The 18511-nt window shown below is 59.0% G+C and overlaps 1 protein-coding gene across 3 annotated transcripts in view; it reads left to right on the top strand.

Moving 5' to 3' along the window:
* The first annotated feature begins 17223 nt into the window (after window positions 1-17223).
* Etv6 (ETS variant transcription factor 6) overlaps window positions 17224-18511 on the top strand; it is an 82649-nt gene continuing 81361 nt past the window's right edge. For 2 of the 3 annotated variants that reach the window (XM_090324548.1, XM_090324549.1), the window contains exon 1: window positions 17463-17584. In XM_090324548.1, coding sequence (XP_090180674.1) covers window positions 17552-17584 — 33 coding nt within the window. In that variant the 5' untranslated portion in view covers window positions 17463-17551. Of the gene's footprint in view, window positions 17585-18511 lie in introns of all 3 variants that reach the window. The other variant, XM_090324550.1, reaches the window with a different exon arrangement.

The raw sequence follows: 18511 nt of genomic DNA on the forward strand, positions 1-18511 counted from the left end.
CAGTGTGTTTCATGCATGGATGGGGCTGGGGCGGGGACAGCAGTGCGGATGACACGGGCCTGGAACCTCCCTTCCAGGAGGTCACACACATGTGCGGTGATGTGAGGGCCGTGTGCGTTCCCCACTGTCTGCCTGGGGCTGAGGGAATCTCAGGGTGAGACCCAGAAGCTTCAGGGCACAGAAAGGACACCACACACCTTGGAGATGTCCCCAAGACGGCAGCCACGGTCAATGCAACATCACCTCCTGTCACCCGCAGACATTGTCTGCACACACTGCAGAGTTCCCACAGCCCACGTGATGTGACACCCTCCGTGTGGCGTGACGCCCTGCGTGGGACTGAGAGGAGACATCGAGGGAGGCCGTGGTGGCGGAGTCCTCCTGTCCTCTCAGCCATCGGGAATCGGAGACTTCAAAGTCAGGAAAGTCCATGCCACGCTACTCTCCTGTTAACTACCCAAAAAGACAGAGCGCTAGCTTTGAGCAAAAAAGCTCAGGGACAGTGCCCAGGCCAGGACTGCACAGAAAGAAAGAGAGAAAAAAAGAAAGAGAGAGAGAGAGAGAGAGAGAGAGAGAGAGAGAGAGAGAGAGAGAGAGAGAGAGAGAGAGAGAGAGAAGGAGGGAAGGAAGGAAGGAAGGAAGGAAGGAAGGAAGGAAGGAAGGAAGGAAGGAAGGAAGGAAGGAAGGAAAAGATGGAAGGAAGGAGGAGAGGGGAAGGAAGGGAGCGGTCAGGGCAGGGGGGCAGAAGCTGCTAGAGTATCTGTTTTTCTAAGGGACAAACCAATGTCTTTTTGTCAGGCAAAACTGTCTTGCTCTGCCTTTTTTCTTCTTTAATGAAAGAGAAATGCGTAGGCCAGCATGGGAAATCAGATGTTGTTTCTCCTAAGAAATCCTGGCTCCTCTGTCCTGCACTGGCTGCACGCGCCCAGCGGGTGGCAGGAGGAGACAGCCAGACAGCCGGCCAGGGACTCCCGGCTCCCTCCCTCGGCCCATTTCTTCTTTTCTGAGCATTTCACCTCCACCTGTCGGTTTGCAGCTTGAGTCCACAGCCTGAGCGCATCTGTGAATTGAATGACCGAGCAAAATAATTTCAACAGCCACCTAAACTAGAACAAAGCCATCACTGAAACGATCGTAATTCTCCTTATTTACCCCTTCACTACAACGGCCGTTTTACTTAGTTTTGTGTTGAGTTTGAGGCTGACCTTGAACTGGTGGCCTCACCAGTGCCGGGATCAATCCTACCTAGCTAGTTTTATGTTACTACTAAAGTGCTCCCTTTATTACATCCTGTATTTTCTACTTAGTTAAAACTTTTCTGTTTCTTTGGAGAGCTTCTTCAACATCCTTAGGGAATTTAAACATTGATTTAAGGAATGCAACAGCTACCATTTCAGATTTAAAAGAAACCTAGTTGGGCACAGGCGGCTCACGCCTGCCATCCTAACTACTCAGGTGGCTGAGATCTAAGGACCCCAGTGTAGTTAAGGGACGGTGTTCAGGCCCTGCCTTTGAGCCCCAGTGTTCACCCACACGAGAAAAAAGGAAGGGTGGCCAAAATCCTGAATGCCAATGGCAAGGCCTTTGTTAATGAAGGTGATGAAGATCGAGTGTGACCACAGAGGTAACTTATGAAAGGAAGGGGTTCTTCTTTTTTTTTTTTTTTTTTTGGCAGTCCTGGGCCTTGAACTCAGGGCCTGGGCACTGTCCTTGGGCTTTTCCTCAAGGCTAGCGTTCTACCACTGGAGCCACAACACCATTTCTGGCTTTTTTCTAGATATATGTGGTACTGAGGAATTGAACCCCCGTCTTTGTGCATGCTAGGCAAGCACTCGACCACTAGGCCAAACTCCTGGCCCAGGAAGGGGTTCTTGAGGTGCAAGAATGTCGCCGTATTTGTTAGATGTCAACACCTCCCCACCACACCCAGACGCTGACACAGTTTAAGCCCTCAGTAAGAATTCACTGAATGTGCAGAGCGTCCAACATAGCTCACTGGACGGCGCTGGGTCCCTTGATCTGAGCCGTGTGCTCAGCAGAAGAATAAGAGACCAGATTGTGGGAACCATTGCTCTGCAGATGCTGGGGCCGAGTCACACCATGTCTAACCACTTTCCGCTGAGACAAGGCAAGGCGCAAGAGGCAGGGCGCAAGACTTGATTACCAGTGGTTACAGATGTGTTATTGTTGATCACGCTCTGCTGGGACCTAGAGTGAGGGCATATTAGCTGGAAGGACTTCCTCAGGAGGGGGTTTATTACAGAGAGAGATTTTCCTGCCTTGATGAAGCTGTGTGGCATCTCTGTTCGTGCTCCGGGGAAGGAAGGCTGAGTGCAGGACAGTGGGCCCTCGTGGGTTTTTCCCCATTCCCCCCTACTAGTCAAGAGGGACCGGGGACGAAGGACCCCGACATGCAGACTCTGAAAAGTTGGGCCCAGAACCAAATTAACTGGAAGTGGTGACTCCCTTAAGTCTCCAGGAGGGGCTTGTTGCTCCCCCCACCCACTGACGGGCTTGGTTCCATCGACAATCCGGGGTGCAGAGAGCCGGGGGGCTGTGCGTGCATGCCTGTTCAGAGAAGCTCCACATGCCAGCCACCCCCCTCCCTGCCTGTGCTCTCTGGGGGTTCTGTACCTCAACTCCAGATCTCTACTCTTCAGATTGCACACCCTCCCTACGGCCAATAGCCCAGGAGAACTCAGCATGTTCCCCTCCTTACAGCAGATCGAATGTCAAACTCAGGAACTCTGGCTTCAGCCAGATTTACACATCCACTTGCTTTGTTCTCCGGAAGCCACGTTAAAAATCATAGTGAAGGGGACGGGAAGGTGGCTCTGTGGTGAAGTATTTGCCTAGTGTGCATGAGGCCCCGGGTTCAATTCCTCAGTACCACGTACACAGAAAATGTCAGAAATGGTGCTGTGGCTCAAGTGGCAGAATGTTAGCCTTGAGGGAAAAAAAACACCAAGGACAGTGCTCAGGCCTTGAATTCAAGGCCCAGGACTAGCAAGAAGAAGAAGGAGGAGGAGGAGGAGGAAGAGGAGGAGGAGGAAGGGGAGGAGGAGGAGGAGGAGGAGGAGGAGGAGGAGGAGGGGAAGAGGAAGAAGATCTCCTGTCTTCCTCCTTTTATTTCCTGTTTTCCCTTTCATTTCCCCTTTTCCTTTTCTCGTTCCTTCCTTTACATCTTCTTTCCTTCTCTCACCAACCCCGTCCTGGGGGTAGAACTCAGGGCCTGGGCGCTATCCCTGAGTTTCTTTTGCTCAAGGCTAGAGCTTTACCATTTAAGCCACAGCTCTGCTTCTGACTTTTTTTTGAGTCATTTATTGGAGATAAACCTCACAGACTTTCCTGCCTGCGCTGGCTTCAAACCACAGTCCTCTGATTTCAGTCTCCTGCATCCTGAGTAGCCTGAAACAGCCTAGCTCTTTCCTTCTCCCCCACTCTCTGTCTCTCTGTCTCTCTCTCTCTCTCTCTCTCTCTCTGTCTCCCTCCCGTCTCTCTCCCTCCCTCTTTCTTTGTGATAACCGAAATGCGAGCTGTGACTTGGTGTAATTATAGGTAACAATCCTGACTCAGCTTTTATTTGCAACCCTCTGCAGGCCAGCCAGTCCCTCCTGCGGTGTGCAGGCTGCACCTGGGCCAGGTTGAATCACTCTGTCTGTGTGACTCTGAAATGCGGCCTCGGGCACCCCTGGCCCTCTTCCCTCTTTCTCTAGTTCCCATCCTCCCCGCCCCTTGCCACCAGCTGCAGGACACCAACCATTGGTGATTGTAAAAGAAATGCATCCCAAAGTCTCTTAACCTTTCCATGCGCTGGGCTCTGGTGAGGAAACAGGAGAGGAGAATGGGAACGAATGACTGAGAACCACACCGTGACAGAGAAAACGGGCGGATGCACTGAGCTGTCCCCGCAGACACTCCACAGCCACACATGTGGGATCTGAGCTGAGACGAGAAGAGGGCGAGCTCCCCGAGTAGCAGGCCGTGAAGGACTCGGCCTGTGAGAAGGCTGTAGTGCTACAAAGCTGGAAGAGACTTCTTGGAACCATTTGACTGGGACTCGGGGAGTCCATTTCTGCATGCAATGCTACTGAAGCCTTTATGCACATTTTTAGAGATGATCTGAATTGCAAACATTCATGTGTAAAGCTGCCCAGCTCAGGTTTTTCCACCAGGCAGAGCCATGGTGGAACTGGACTCGGTTTTGCTGGGTTAGCAGAGTGAATGAGAACTGAAGCAAACCTGATAGACTGGATTGTGAGTCCTAGATCCAGCTGGCTGAGGGCGCAGGGCAGAGCCCAGGACGCAAGACAGATGTAGGACAGAAATTCAGGGTGGGTATTTATCCGCTCGTTGATCAGGACTGCCTGGGTTCAGCCCTGGGTCTCTGATGTCAGCTGTGATTCTTCTAGCTGGATCTGTGGCCCAGAGTCTCAGCTTCCTCAGATGTAGCTTTCTTGTAAAAATGCCAAAGTAAAACTGTTGCAAGGAAAAGCTGGGCATTGCTGCCTCACACCTGGCATTCCAACAACTCAGAGATCTGAGGATCTCGGTTCAAAACCAGCCTGAAAGTCCATAAGACTCTGATCTCCAATGAACCACCAGAAAACTGGAAGTGGCACTGTGACTCAAGTGGTAGAGCCTTGAGTGAAAGAGCTCGGGGACAGCACCCAGGCCCTGAGTTCAAGCCCCATGATCTACAAAAAAAAAAAAAGAAAAAAAGAAGAATAAAAGGACAAAGCTGTTGCAAGGATTAGAGACATATGTGAAAAGTGTCTTACGTGTTATGTAAGCAGAAGATGTTATGAGTTTTTGATTGCGGACTTATTAACAAGTGGTATATTAGTACCAGACTTAAGCAAATGTTTTTCTCCCACTGGTCTCTGAGCCTGCAGGAGTGAGGTACTGTCTGTGTAGACAGAGGAAGTTATCCTCAAATGCAGCACTAATTCGAATGCTTGTTAATGGTGTACAACGCACCAAGAATCTCACAGATAAAGACACCTGGCCGGGCTGGACCTGGTGGCATCCTGGCTGAGGCAGGAAGATCTCAAGTTCAAAGCCAGCCTACCTCAGAACACCCAGAACAGCGAAGCTTGTGAGCAGGGCCTCTGAGCAAGGCCTCGTTGAGAGACCCCTCCTGGAGGAGATGCAGGGACACAGCGGGGAAGTTCCAGACAGGAATCCTGCCTGCAGTGGAGTCTGTGAGGCCGTCCTGGGGGTGGGCGGGTGAGGGCCGCAGCTGGTCCTGGGGGGAAAAGGCCAGGGGCTGGGGGCCACATGGCCAGGGCCGTGAGAGGCCGGGGCCAGGGAGGTTGTTGAGAGGCGCCGAGCGGGAGAGCTGCATGCCGTGAGGTCAGCCTCGCCCGGGTTGAGCACACACTGCAGGGGGCCAGGGCAGACCAGGAGGAAAGCACCGAGAGCACCCGAGGGGCGCGGTGTACCCAGGGTGGAGGGTAGGACAGACGACAGGATCCAGCCCTGGACCCTGCCCCTCTGTCTCCATGCCTGTGTCCACAGCCCCCGTGCTCATTCCTTGCCTGCTGGTGTCCATCGTAATTTCCTGTGTGACTCTTGGGGGACGTCAAGGAAGCAATGCTTGTGAGCAAGGATCCTGCATGGGCAAAGCCACTACAGGACAGCGCCCTGCAGGCCACACCCTGCAAGCTGCAACCTAGCTGGAAGGAGGCCACTCTCATAAAGAAGCTCCAAAACCAGGTCCTCAAGTCCCAGGGCTGTGCTTGTACCTGTCCTTAAGCCTTGTGCAAGCCAGAATTCTCCTCGTCCAGGAAAACTGGGGTTAACAGTAACCACGCGACATTGCCTGGCATGGAATGAAGTGTGCAGCTCTGCACCGCTGGCCTTCCCGGTGGGGGCTGCCGAGGGTAGCACCGGCGGTCCAGCACACCGGGACGGAAGGGGCCCGACATCCTGTCAGAGAGGAGACGCTGGAGCCCAAGAGAAAAGAAAGAAGCGGGAATGTATAATGGAATGGATGGATGAAGGATGCATGGGTGGACGGGAGATGGATGGATGGCTGACAGATGGATGGATAGGTGGATGGATGGATGGATGATAGATGGATAGATGGATAGGTGGATGGATGGATAGGTGGATGGATGGATGATAGATGGATAGATGGATAGGTGGATGGATGGATAGGTGGATGGATGGATGGATGGATGGAAGATAGATAGAAGGATAGATAGGTGGATAGGTGGAAGGATGATGGATGATATAGATGGATAGATAGGTGGATGGATGATAGTTGGATAGGTGGAAGGATGGATAGATGACAGATGGATAGATAGGTGGATGGGTGGATGGATGGGTGATAGATGGGTAGATAGGTAGATGGATGGATGGATGATAGATGGATAGATGGATAGGTGGATGGATGGATGGATGGATGATAGATGGATAGATGGATAGGTGGATGGATGGATGGATGGATGGTAGATGGATAGATGGATAGGTGGATGGATGGATGACAGATGGATAGATAGGTGGATGGATGGATGGATGGAAGATAGACAGATGGATAGGTGGAAGGATGAACGGATGATATAGATGGATAGATAGGTGGATGGATGGATGAATAGAAGGATGATGGGCAGATGAGTAGATGGATGGGTAGATGGATTCGTGCGTGAATGATGGGTAATGGATAGATGGGTAGATGGATGGGTAGGTAGAAGAATGGATGGATGATGGATAGATGGATGATGGGTGAATGACAGATGGATGGGTGGTGGGTGGATGATGGCTAGATGGACAGTGGGTGGATGAACAGATGGACGGATGACAGGTGGATCTTAGGCTTGGCAAGGTGCAGTGTTATTACCACTCAACGCAGAGGCCGTGCTGTCTCAGCCCAGTGTTTCCTGTGGCTAGGAGCATGGACTCCTTTGCGGGGACCTGCCAAGACTTAACGGTGCCTGCCAGCCTGTAATCCATACTCACTCAACAAGAAGATGGCCGGGGCCTTTACAAAGGACAGTGGGCTCCCAGGATGGCCGGCCTCTTTTGCATAAGGGTCGGAGTTCGAGGTGGGAGGCAGAGCGTTGGAGAACGGCGTGCGGACTGGGTCTAGTCTCTGTTTCCTGGCACGTGATTCCTAAATCCCTGGGTACTCATCGGATCACGATGCTGCTTTAGGAAGCCCTCTTTCCCCTCTCCCATTTCACTTAGAACAAATAATAATAAAACAGGCACCTACGTGGCACACATACTCTGTGTGCTAGGTACATAAGAGTGCTTATGAAATTATTAAACAGTCAACGTGCAAGGCAGGTACTACCATTGGAAGTCACCAGTGGGGAAACTGAGGCACTGTCACGGCCCTTCTTCACTGCAGAGCAGACTCAGAATGAGTCAGGAAGGAAAGGTGAGCGCGGGGAGAGGCGCGGACTGGACAGCCCTGCTTCCCCATCTGGCTGGGCAGGGGCACCGGTACCCCCCTCCCCCGCCAGGGGGGGGTCCTGGGACAATGTCTGTGGCTCAGGAAGCTGCTGGGAGCCACTGTAATCGTTTACCTCCAGATGTATTTTTTGTGGTTCTCCCTGCTGGAATGCAAGGGCCGCGTCCATTTCATCACCGTCCTCAGCGCGCCCAGCACAGGGCCCAACCCAAGGTGGCGCGTGTGGACGCCTGCCACTCGGCGTGAGAGAGGAGGTGAGGTGGGGCTGCCCACCTCTGAGCCCACCAAGCACAAGCTCGCTGCGTTGGTGAGCGGAGGAAACAGACCATGGTGGAAGGAAATGGGAGACACAATCTGCCTGACCGGTTTCCTTCCAGCCCCTGGAGCGCTGGGGCCTGTGGAGCCCTTGCTAATTAGAATTTTTTTTTAAAAAAAAGGGAAGGAAACCAATGCTGGAATTCCGTAGGAAGTCCAAAGAGGAAATGGAAAGATCTGGAGCCCTGTGTGACAAACAGGACGTTTGTGAAGTAGGGTTCGAAACTACCGATCCACAGAGGACTTAGAAAACCCCATAAGCCTCCTGCAATCGCATTCCTGGGTAAGTCCACGGAAGTTTCCAGGCAATGGTGTCTAGCGGGAAGGAACACACACTGGTTGACACAGTTGGTAAACATCCTCACTTCCTGCTCATTTCCAAATGAATCATTTGGAATTTCCAAATAAGATATGGGGCCAGCTGAAAGTCAAACACAATTAATTAGGTGACAAAAGGCGCAAGACCTACTCCTGTCCATTCTTGCTCCCCTGAAACTGCTAGGACATACTATGGGAAGGAAGAAGAGAAAATCCATACCAATTACAACTACAACAGCTAGAAGGACCCATAAAGAGCCATTGAGGCTGACATCTGAGGATCACGGGCAGGAAAAGCTGAAGAGACTCATCTCAACCACCTAAAAACTAGAACGTAGCTATGGCTCAAGTGGTAGAGTGCCAGCCTTGAGGGAAAAAGCTAAGAGACAGCATCCAGGCCCCAAGTTCAAGCCCCAGGATGGGTAGACACACAGAAAATATCCACTTGGTAGTTCCTTATTTCAGGTAAAAATCCTCTATCCATCATGGAATAATGGTCATTATTATGGAATAGCAATCATCATTGATGATAATCAACCACTTGACTTAGGAACAAACACGCAAACAAAACCCCAACATTATATTTATTCCGAAGTAAGAGTACCGACATCAAAGTTACCCTCAAAATAAGGGGAAAAAAATGTATAGAGGCTGGAGATACAGTTTAGTAATGAGCATTTGCCTAGCCCAGCATCACAGAAACCCTCTGTAGAAAGGGCGGGGGGAGGAAGGTGAGATCACATCCATCTCATTCAAAGCGGACAGCGCCCAGCCCATTCTGGGCACTTCATAAACAGGTGGTGTCTGAATATTTCATCTGTCAGCTGCCTACGGTTTGATGGGTCCTGGCCCTTAGTTCTCAGAAAACTCTAGCGAAATCTTTAGGCAAAAATAGAAGAGTCAGCCAGATGCTGGCGCCTCACGCCTGTCACCCCAGCTTCTCCGGAGACTGAGATCTGAGGATTATGGTTCAAAGCCAGCCTGGGCCAGAGAGTCTGTGAGATTATCTCCAATGAACCACCAAGAAGCCAGAAGTAGAGCTGTGGCTCAAGTAGTAAAACACTAGCCTTGAATTTTAAAAGTTCAGGAATAGCACCCAGGCCCTGAGTTCAAGCCCCAGGATTGGCACATAAATGCACAAACGAACACATGAATCTTGGAGACGGAATCTCCCATCATTTTTTTCTTTTTGCTAGTCCTGGCTCTTGAACTCAGGGCCTGAGCACTGTCCTTGGGTTTTCTCACCGCTAGCGCTCTACCACTTGAGCCACAGCACCGGGTGTGGTACGGAGGAATGGAATCCCAGTGTTTGTGCAGGCTAGGCAAGCACTCCAACAGTAGGTCACACTCCTGGTCCACCTCCCATCATGTATAATGTTTTGTTTGGCGTTTCCCCTCCGTTCTCTCCTCTCTCCTCTCCTGACCTCAGATCCCCGCAGATGCCTGTCTGGTCTGTCCTCTCAGAGGCCTGGCCTCCCTCTTCCTCTTATTAATGACTTCCTACCCATGTCTCCAGAGACCCTCTTGAAATTATCTCATGGATCCTGTCACCCTGTCCTTCCTGCTTTCACCGGAACTTCCTCAGATTGTCTGCTCGGGTTCCAAGTTGCCTTCTCCTGCCGAATCCAGCTCAGGGGAAGCCTCGCTCAGACGCGGTGGTCTGGAATGGCCAGCCTGGGTGGCCCTTGGCCTTTATCTGAAGAATGGGCAGGGCCAGGGCAGAGCTCAGGTGCAGTGACCTGTGCCAGGCAGGGACTGCAGGAACCTGGAGCAGTACCCATCCTGGTCAGGGCCACTGGCAAATACTGGCCACACGAGGCTGCCAGACTGTCCAGCGTTCACTAGCAATCAAGAATCTAGACCTTGCAAACTCGTGAGTTCTTCTAAGCTGGGCTCAGGACAGACAGAAACCACCCAGGGACCCAAACGGCAGACACCTACTTGCTTAACCTCGTACAAAGACAGGCCCCACTGAAAAGGAAATGAAGTAAACTTTCTTTTCTTTTTTTCCAGCCAGGCTGGTTATCCCAGCTCTGGGAGGCTGAGTCCGGTGTGACAATGACAGTAAATCTAAGTTATCTTTCATGTCTGTCTCTCTCACCCAACACATAAAGCAAGGCCCCCCCCCCATCCCCCCGGGGCTCAGCCTGGGTCCTCAGCTGCTGCTGCAATGGGATTTTTAAGTTCTTCATGACTCCTCAGTAGTGAACTTTACACAGCAGGTGTAAAGTGCCTCGAGGCTGTGTCTCCTGAGTGAGCACTGGACTTGCTTGGAGGAGGAGAGCCTCTCCTGCCTCTATGCTTTGTTGTTGTTTTCCAGTCATGGGACTTGAACTCAGGGCCTGGGCGCTGTCCCTGAGCTCTTCAGTTCAAGGGACAGCCACAGTGCCACTTCACATTTTCTGGTGGCTCATTGGAGATCAAAGTCTCCCAGACTTCCCTGCCCAGGCTGGCTTTGAACCTCCATCCTCAGATCTCAGCCTCCGGAGGAGCTGGGGTGATGGGCGGGAGCCGCTGGCCCCTGGCTTCTGCTTCTAAGTTTGGCACCTGGACATTGCCAGGCAGCTCTGCCATGAGGACGGGCTGTGGATTAGGTTTTCTCTTGGGAAGCTGGCGTCTCTGTCCCCATCACTGGTGACACATCTGTAGTCTTAGCACACAGCTTGGCTTTGGCTGAGATTCTGGCCGCCATGTTGAAGTGGCAGTCTCGCTGGGGAAGAGGAGTCTGGGCAGAGCTCCGCTCTCAGGAGTGCTAACGTGGTGCAGAGGACCTGCTCACACTTAGTGTGCATACACACGCACATGCGCGCACACACCACACACACACACACAACACACACACACACACACACACACACACACACACGGACGGAGAGCTAAGCCGCCTCCCAAGCCATTCCTGCCACCCTGCACGAGGCTGCCCTGACAACACCTGAGCAGCGGCGAGGCTCTGAGCTCAGATCACAGTCCCCAGAGTGTTGTGGGGTTTCAGTCAGGAAACTCCCATGTTTTAAGCCTGGTAAGGGACGGACCCAAGGGGCAGTAAGTCATGGGTGTAATGGCAGAATGGACGGGATTCAAATAGCATCTCATAAATGCCTGCAGGGCACTGAGGCTCGAGTGATCTCCCTGCTCACACCAAGTGGGGCGTCCCGGTGGGGGAGGCCACTGGACATGGGGCACCGGAAAGTCTTTCAGAAATGCGGATGCATCGTGACAGCCAGGAGCCAGTGGCACATGCCTGTAATCCTCGCTGTCTGGGAGGGCGGAAGCTCCAAAGCCAGCCTGAGCAGAAAAGTCCAGTTGACTCCATCGCCAATCAGCCAACAAAAAGCCAGGCTGTGGGCGTGGCTCAAGGGGCAGAGCACCAGCCAGGATGAGCAAGAAAAAAGCTGGAAGAGCACAAGGACTTGCGCTCCAATGCTAATACCCGCAACAGAAGAGGAACGGCATCCTGTCTGTCTAGGAAGATGGCGTAAGGGGACCCGCTGGGTGCAGTTGGACAGTGCGGGGAAAGAGCGCCGCAGAGGGGTTGATCTGGCTAAATTATGATGCACGCCCTGTGGAAGCCCACCGTGAAACGAGGTGCTGGGTGGCCCCGGGGTGGGGGAGCAGCAGCGGGAGAGAGTGGTTGGGGTTCTCTGTGTGGTGGGCATGGATGAGAACAGAATGGTTCTACAGCGTTGTTTTAGGAAGGTGGCACACAAGGGGGAGAGATGGAAGGGGAAAGTTTGACCAGGTCCATGGTGAGCAGGTGAGGAAATGCCACACCCCTGACCACCCCCGTGTGTTAATTAGAATGTTGTGTAAACCAGTATTTGCAAATACCTGCTCTCTGCCTTGATGATAAAGAAAACCTGCTTCAAACCCATAGTGAAATACTATTCCCTTCCTCTCATTATTAGAACTGTACTATAAAAATCTCTGTTTATGACTGTGTTTCTGTGAATAAAAACCACGCAAATGTGTTTTATTTTTATCGGTTTTTTTTTCTCTCCTCTCATTAACAACAGTTTTGCTCTTGGCCCACCAAACCTAACACTTCAGTGTTGACCACTTCTGCACGTCTGTGAATGGCTCGGGGAAGGCAGAGAAGTCAGGGATGAGGCTGGAAGCTCACCCAAACACCCACCTACATTTTAGGTGACTGCCACAGCAAGTGAAGGAAACTGAAGCCTTGTGAAAGTCAGCCGTGTTTATAATGCAGTACGTGAAGGCTGGTGCATAGGGGAAAAAAATCAGTGGGAGGAGGCTGTGTGATGTGAGCTTGAGAATTCTGCTGGGGTAGTGCAGACAAACGTGTGTGTGGGGATTATACATGCATGTTACATGTGCGTCCCAGGTTGGTAACATGCCACTGCCAAGTACACAAGAGCTCTATGTGACCTGGCATTCTGGGGGCTCAGAATTTACATACACAGTACCGCAGAACCCTTCATGAGATTATGAACCACAATAAAGAAGTCAGACACCTTGTCCTGGGGCTGAGTGTCCTGGGGCCTCTGACTTTGTCCTGGGGCTCTGACCACTGTCCTGGGGCTCTGACCGCTGTCCTGAGGATCTGACCGCTGTCCTGGGGGCTCTGACCACTGTCCTGGGGCTCTGACCGCTGTCCTGGGGGCTCTAACCACTGTCCTGGGGCTCTGACCGCTGTCCTGGGGACCTGACCGCTGTCCTGGGGGCTCTGACCACTGTCCTGGGGCTCTGACCACTGTCCTGTGGCTCTGACCGCTGTCCTGGGGACCTGACCGCTGTCCTGGGGGCTCTGACCACTGTCCAGGGGCTCTGACCACTGTCCTGGGGCTCTGACCGCTGTCCTGTGGCTCTGACCGCTGTCCTGGGGACCTGACCGCTGTCCTGGGGGCTCTGACCACTGTCCTGGGCCTCTGTCCGCTGTCCTGGGGGCTCTGTTCACTGCCCTGGGGCTCTGTCCACTGTTCTGGGGGCTCTGTCCACTATTCTTGGGGTTCTGCTGCTGTCCTGGGGGCTCTGTCCACTGTCCTAGGGATTCTGCCACTGCCCTGGGGCACTGTCCGCTGTCCTGGGGGCTCTGTCCGCTGTCCTGGGGGCTCTGTCCGCTGTCCTAGGGGGCTCTGTCCACTGTTCTGGAGCTCTGTCCGCTGTCCTGGGGGCTCTGCCACTGCCCTGGGGCACTGTCCGCTGTCCTGGGGGCTCTGCTACTGCCCTGGGGGCTCTGTCCACTGTTCTGGGGACTCTGCTGCTGTCCTGGGGGCTCTTTTCACTGCCCTGGGGCTCTGTCCACTGTTCTGGGGGCTCTGCTGCTGTTCTGGGGGCTCTGTCCACTGTCCTGGGGGTCTGACCGCTGTCCTGGGGGCTGTGCTGCTGTCCTGAGGGCTCTGTCCACTGTCTGGAGCTCTGTCCGCTGTCCTGGGGGCTCTTCCGCTCTTCTGGGGGCTCTGCCCGCTGCCCTGGGGGCTCTGCCCACTGTTCTGGGGCCCCTGTCCGCTGTCCTGGGGGCTCCGTCCGCTGTTCTGGGGGCTCTGTCCGCTGTCCTGGGGCTCTGTCCGCTGTCCTGGGGGCTCTGCCCGCTGTTCTGGGGGCTCTGTCCGCTGTCCTGGGGGCTCTTCCGCTGTCCTGGGTGCTCTGCCCGCTGTCCTGGGGGTTCTGTCCGCTGTCCTGGGGCTCTGTCCACTGTCCTGGGGGCTCTGTCCGCTGTCCTGGGGGCTCTTCCGCTGTCCTAGGGGCTCTGCTGCTGTCCTGGGGGCTCTGTCCGCTGTCCTGGGGGCTCTGCCCGCTGTCCTGGGGGCTCTGCTGCTGTCCTGGGGGCTCTGCTGCTGTCCTGGGGGCTCTGTCCGCTGTCCTGGGGACAGTAGGGCTCTGCTGCTGTCCTGGGGGCTCTATCCGCTGTCCTGGGGCTCTGTCCGCTGTCCTGGGGGCTCTGCTCGCTGTCCTAGGGGCTCTGCTGCTGTCCTGGGGGCTCTGTCCACTGTCCTGGGGGCTCTGCTGCTGTCCTGGGGCTCTGTCCGCTTTCCTGGGGGCTCTGCTGCTGTCCTGGGGGCTCTGTCCGCTTTCCTGGGGGCTCTGCTGCTGACCTGGGGGCTCTGTCCGCTGTCCTGGGGGCTCTTCCGCTGTCCTGGGGGCTCTGTCCGCTGTCCTGGGGGCTCTGTCCGCTGTCCTGGGGGCTCTGTCCGCTGTCCTAGGGGCTCTGCCCGCTGTCCTAGGGGCTCTGCTGCTGTCCTGGGGGCTCTGTCCGCTGTCCTGGGGGCTCTGCCCGCTGTATTGGGGGCTCTGCCCGCTGTCCTGGGGGCTCTGCTGCTGTTCTGGGGGCTCTGCTGCTGTCCTGAGGGTTCTGTCCGCTGTTCTGGGGGCTCTGTCCGCTGTCCTGGGGCCCCTGTCCGCTGTCCTAGGGGCTCTGCTGCTGTTCTGGGGGCTCTCCTGCTGTCCTGGGGGCTCTGCTGCTGTTCTGGGGGCTCTGCTGCTGTCCTGGGGGCTCTGTCCGCTGTTCTGGGGGCTCTGTCCGCTGTCCTGGGGGCTCTTCCGCTGTCCTGGGGGCTCTGTCCGCTGTCCTGGGGGCTCTTCCGCTGTCCTGGGGGCTCTGTCCGCTGTCCTGGGGCTCTGCCCGCTGTCCTGGGGGCTCTGCCCGCTGTCCTGGGGGCTCTTCCGCTGTCCTGGGGGCTCTGTCCGCTGTTCTGGGGGCTCTGTCCGCTGTCCTGGGGGCTCTTCCGCTGTCCTGGGGGCTCTGTCCGCTGTCCTGGGGCACTGTCAGCTGTTCTGGAGGCTCTGCCCGCTGTCCTGGGGGCTCTGCTGCTGTTCTGGAACTCTGGCCCAAGACTGATACTTCACCAGGCCCTTGCAGGCCTCCGGTCTTCCACTCCTGGACCAAGATTCTTCCCCCTCCCCGGCCCGCCCCGCCGCCCAGGAACGGGCCGGCCCCCACCCCTGCAGGCCCCAGGACTGTGCCTCCCTCCCGGGTCCCCGCCCCTATCTTCCGGGGTCCGCCCTCCTCCCCTCGCGGGGTCCCCGCCCCAACCGCAGGCTTTGTCTCCAAGTCCGCCCAGGCGCTTGCCCAGCTTCCCTGCTCGCCTTAAGCCGAGGCGCGCTTCCTGCTGGAGCCCCGGGCAGACAAAGGCCGCCCTGGCTGCGGGGCCCGGGCGCCCAGGGCGCCATCCCGTCGCGGACCGGGAGGATCCGTCTAACAAAACCCGTGCTGGAGCCGCCGGCAGCTCTAGAGCACTGAGCGCCGGATCCGCCCCCCGCAGGCCCGCCCTCGCCACACAGGCCACGCCCACCCACCACCAGGTCCCGCCCTCGCCACACAGGCCACGCCCACCCACCACCAGGTCCCGCCCTCGCCACACAGGCCACGCCCACCCACCACCAGGCCACGCCCTCGCCACACAGGCCACGCCCACCCACCACCAGGCCCCCCTCTCCACACAGGCCACGACCACCCACCACCAGGCCCCGCCCTCGCCACACAGGCCACGCCCACCCACCACCAGGTCCCACCCTCGCTGCGCAGGCCACGCCCACCCGCCACCAGGCCCCCCTCTCCACACAGGCCACGCCCACTTACCACCAGGCTCCCCTTCCCACTCAGACCACGCCCACTTACCACCAGGTCCCGCCCTCGCCACACAGGCCACTCCCACCTACCACCAGGCCCCGACCTCTCCACACAGGCTACGCCCACCTAGCAGCAGGCCTGGCCCGTGCCACACAGGCCCCGCCCGCCGACCACCAGGCCCCGCCCTCTCCACACAGGCCACGTCCACCTATGACCAGGCCCCTGTCACCACATAGGCCACGCCCAGTTACCACCACGCTCCCCTTCCCACTCAGACCACGCCCACCTGTCATTAATAGGCCCCCTGGCCATGCAGACCACGCCCACCTACCACCAGCAGGCCCGCCTCACCACACAGACCACGCCCACCTACGACCAGGCCACGCCCTCGCCATACAGACCACGCCCCGCCCTCTGAGGCCCCGCCCCAGGTCCCACCTCTGCACCTCTTGCCCTGGCCTCAGGCCCCGCCCCGGGTCTTATCCTGACACTGAGGCCTCCCTTGGACCATCAGACTTTGGGCTCTCTGGCCCCGCCCGGGCCCCGTGCGGGTCGTTACCGCGAGGGTAGGTTACCCCTCAGCCCTGCCACTCAGGCTCCACCTCCTGCATCAGGCCCGACCTCACCCCTCCAGCCCCACCCTCACGTCCTTCCCCGCCCTCAGGCCCCGCCGCCGGCCTGCACGGATCTCACCCTCCACCCCTGTCCTTCACACCTCTCGGGCCCCGCCCCGCCCTCTCCCCAGGCTCCGCCCCCTGTCAGGCCCCGCCCCGGCCCGCAGGCCCCGCCCCCGGCCTGCACGGATCTCACCCTCCACCCCTGTCCCTCACACCATCCAGGCCCCGCCCTACCCCGCTCTCTCCAAAGGCTCCGCCCTCTTCCCAGGCCCCGCCCCCTGTCCGGCCCCGCCCCGCCCCGCCGGCCCCGCCCCGTCAGTCGCGCTCCTCCGGCCCCACCCCCGGCCTTCACGGATCTCGCCCTCCACCCCTGTCCCTCACACCGCCCAGGCCCCGCCCCGCCCTCTCCCAAGGCTCCGCCCACTTCCCAGGCCCCGCCCCCTGTCCGGCCCCACCCCGCCCCGCCGGCCCCGCCCCGTCAGTCGCGTTCCTCCGGCCCCACACCCGGCCTTCACTGATCTTGCCCTCCACCCCTGTCCCTCACACCGCCCAGGCCCCGCCCGCCCCTCAGGCCCCGCCCCGCCCCGCCGGCCCCGCCCCGTCAGTCGCGTTCCTCCGGCCCCACCCCCGGCCTTCACGGATCTCGCCCTCCACCCCTGTCCCTCACACCCCCCAGGCCCCGACCAGCCCCGCCCTTTCCCAAGGCTCCGCCCTCTTCCCAGGCCCCGCCCCCTGTCCGGCCCCGTCCCGCCCCGCAGGCCCCGCCCCGTCAGTCGCGCTCCTCCGGCCCCACCCCCGGCCTTCACGGATCTCGCCCTCCACCCCTGTCCCTCACACCGCCCAGGCCCCGCCCCGCCCCCTCAGGCTCCGCCCCTCCCCAGGCCCGGCCCGCAGGCCCCGCCCCCTCCCAGGCCCGGCCCGCAGGCCCCGCCCCGGCGGCCGCGGGAACCCGAGCCGCGCTTCCTGGCGGCGCCTTTAAGAGGCCGAGCCCGGGCCGGGAAGTCGCGTCAGTCCCGGCCCCCAGCTCCCCGGGTCGCGGCGCGGGCGGCGCGGCCGGGCTCTTCGTTTCCCTTCCGGGAAGGAGCAGTCGGCGAGAGGAAGCGCGCGCGCGCGAGCGGGCGACGAGGGCGGGCGGGCGGCGGAGGAGGCGCGGGAGGCCGGCGAGCGGGCGAGGGCGGGGCGCCGCGGCCGCGGTGGGAGGAGACGAGGCCGCGCCCGCCCGGCTCCCGCGCCCGCACCGGGCCGCCGCACGGCCATGCCGGACCAAACTTCTTAGCTCGGGCGCCGCCGCCCGCGCGCGCCTGGCCGGGAGCGGAGCGCGGGGAGCCGGGAACTTCCGGAGCCGCCTGAGACATGTCGGAGACGCCGGCCCCGGGCGGCATCAAGGTAGGGGGGCGGCGGGGGGCGGAGGGGCGGCGCGGGGCGGAGGGACGCGGGGCGGAGGGACGCGGGGCTCCGGGGGGCCGGGCGCCGGGCGGGCGCGGGGCTCCGCTCGCCGGGACTCCAGGCGCCGCCGCCGCTCCGCCCCTCAGCCCCGGCGCACGTTCGGGGACCCGGGGCCCGGCCCGCCGGGGCGAGGAAAGTTGCCGAGCGGCGGTGCCGGCGCCCTCGGGGCTCCGGGGCGCGCGGGGCGGGGGCGCGGGGTCCCCCGGGCGGCAGGCCGCACCCCGCGGCGGGCGTCCCGGGCCGCCGTCACCCGCCCGGCTCGGGCCCCGGCCGCGTCCCCTTCTCCCCGCCCCCCGCCGGCGCTCGCGTGGGTCCCGTCCGGGAATTTGGTTTCCCCCGGGAGCCGTGGACGCGGAGCCCGGGGAGGGCGCTCGGAGGGCGGGCGACGCTTCCCGCCGGAGCCCTCGGGCGGCGGGAATCCCGACTCGCCCACCGGGGCCGCCGCCGGGTCTGCTGGGGGGCGCGGGGACCCCGGCCCCGCCCGGCCCGGCCGCCCGCGCCCCCGGGGTGACAGGTGCGAGCCGGGACCCCGCCGCCCGCCGCCGCCGCGCCTCCGGGGCTGGAATCCACCTTCTGCTCCCCGGGGAGGTGGGGGCGCGGGCTCGCTTTCCCCGGTGTGCACGGGTGTGGGGGGACCCGGGGAGACCTGGGGTCCTCGGTGGCCTTGCCGTATACAGGAGATTCTGCACGGGCGCTGGGGGGGATCCTGCGGGACGAACGCTCCGACAGGACTCCATGCGGAGCGTGGGGTGACGGAGTCCAGGGGTGTCGGTCGGTGAATGGGAGTAAACCCGCCCCCCGAAACGCCCGCGCTGAGATGGTGCCGTGTGGCCGGGGGGCCCGGGGTCCCCGCCGAACAGCGGCGTC

Source organism: Megascapheus bottae, chromosome 35 (assembly GCF_031878675.1).
Source record: "Megascapheus bottae isolate mThoBot1 chromosome 35, mThoBot2.hap1, whole genome shotgun sequence".
Classification (NCBI taxonomy): domain Eukaryota; kingdom Metazoa; phylum Chordata; class Mammalia; order Rodentia; family Geomyidae; genus Megascapheus; species Megascapheus bottae.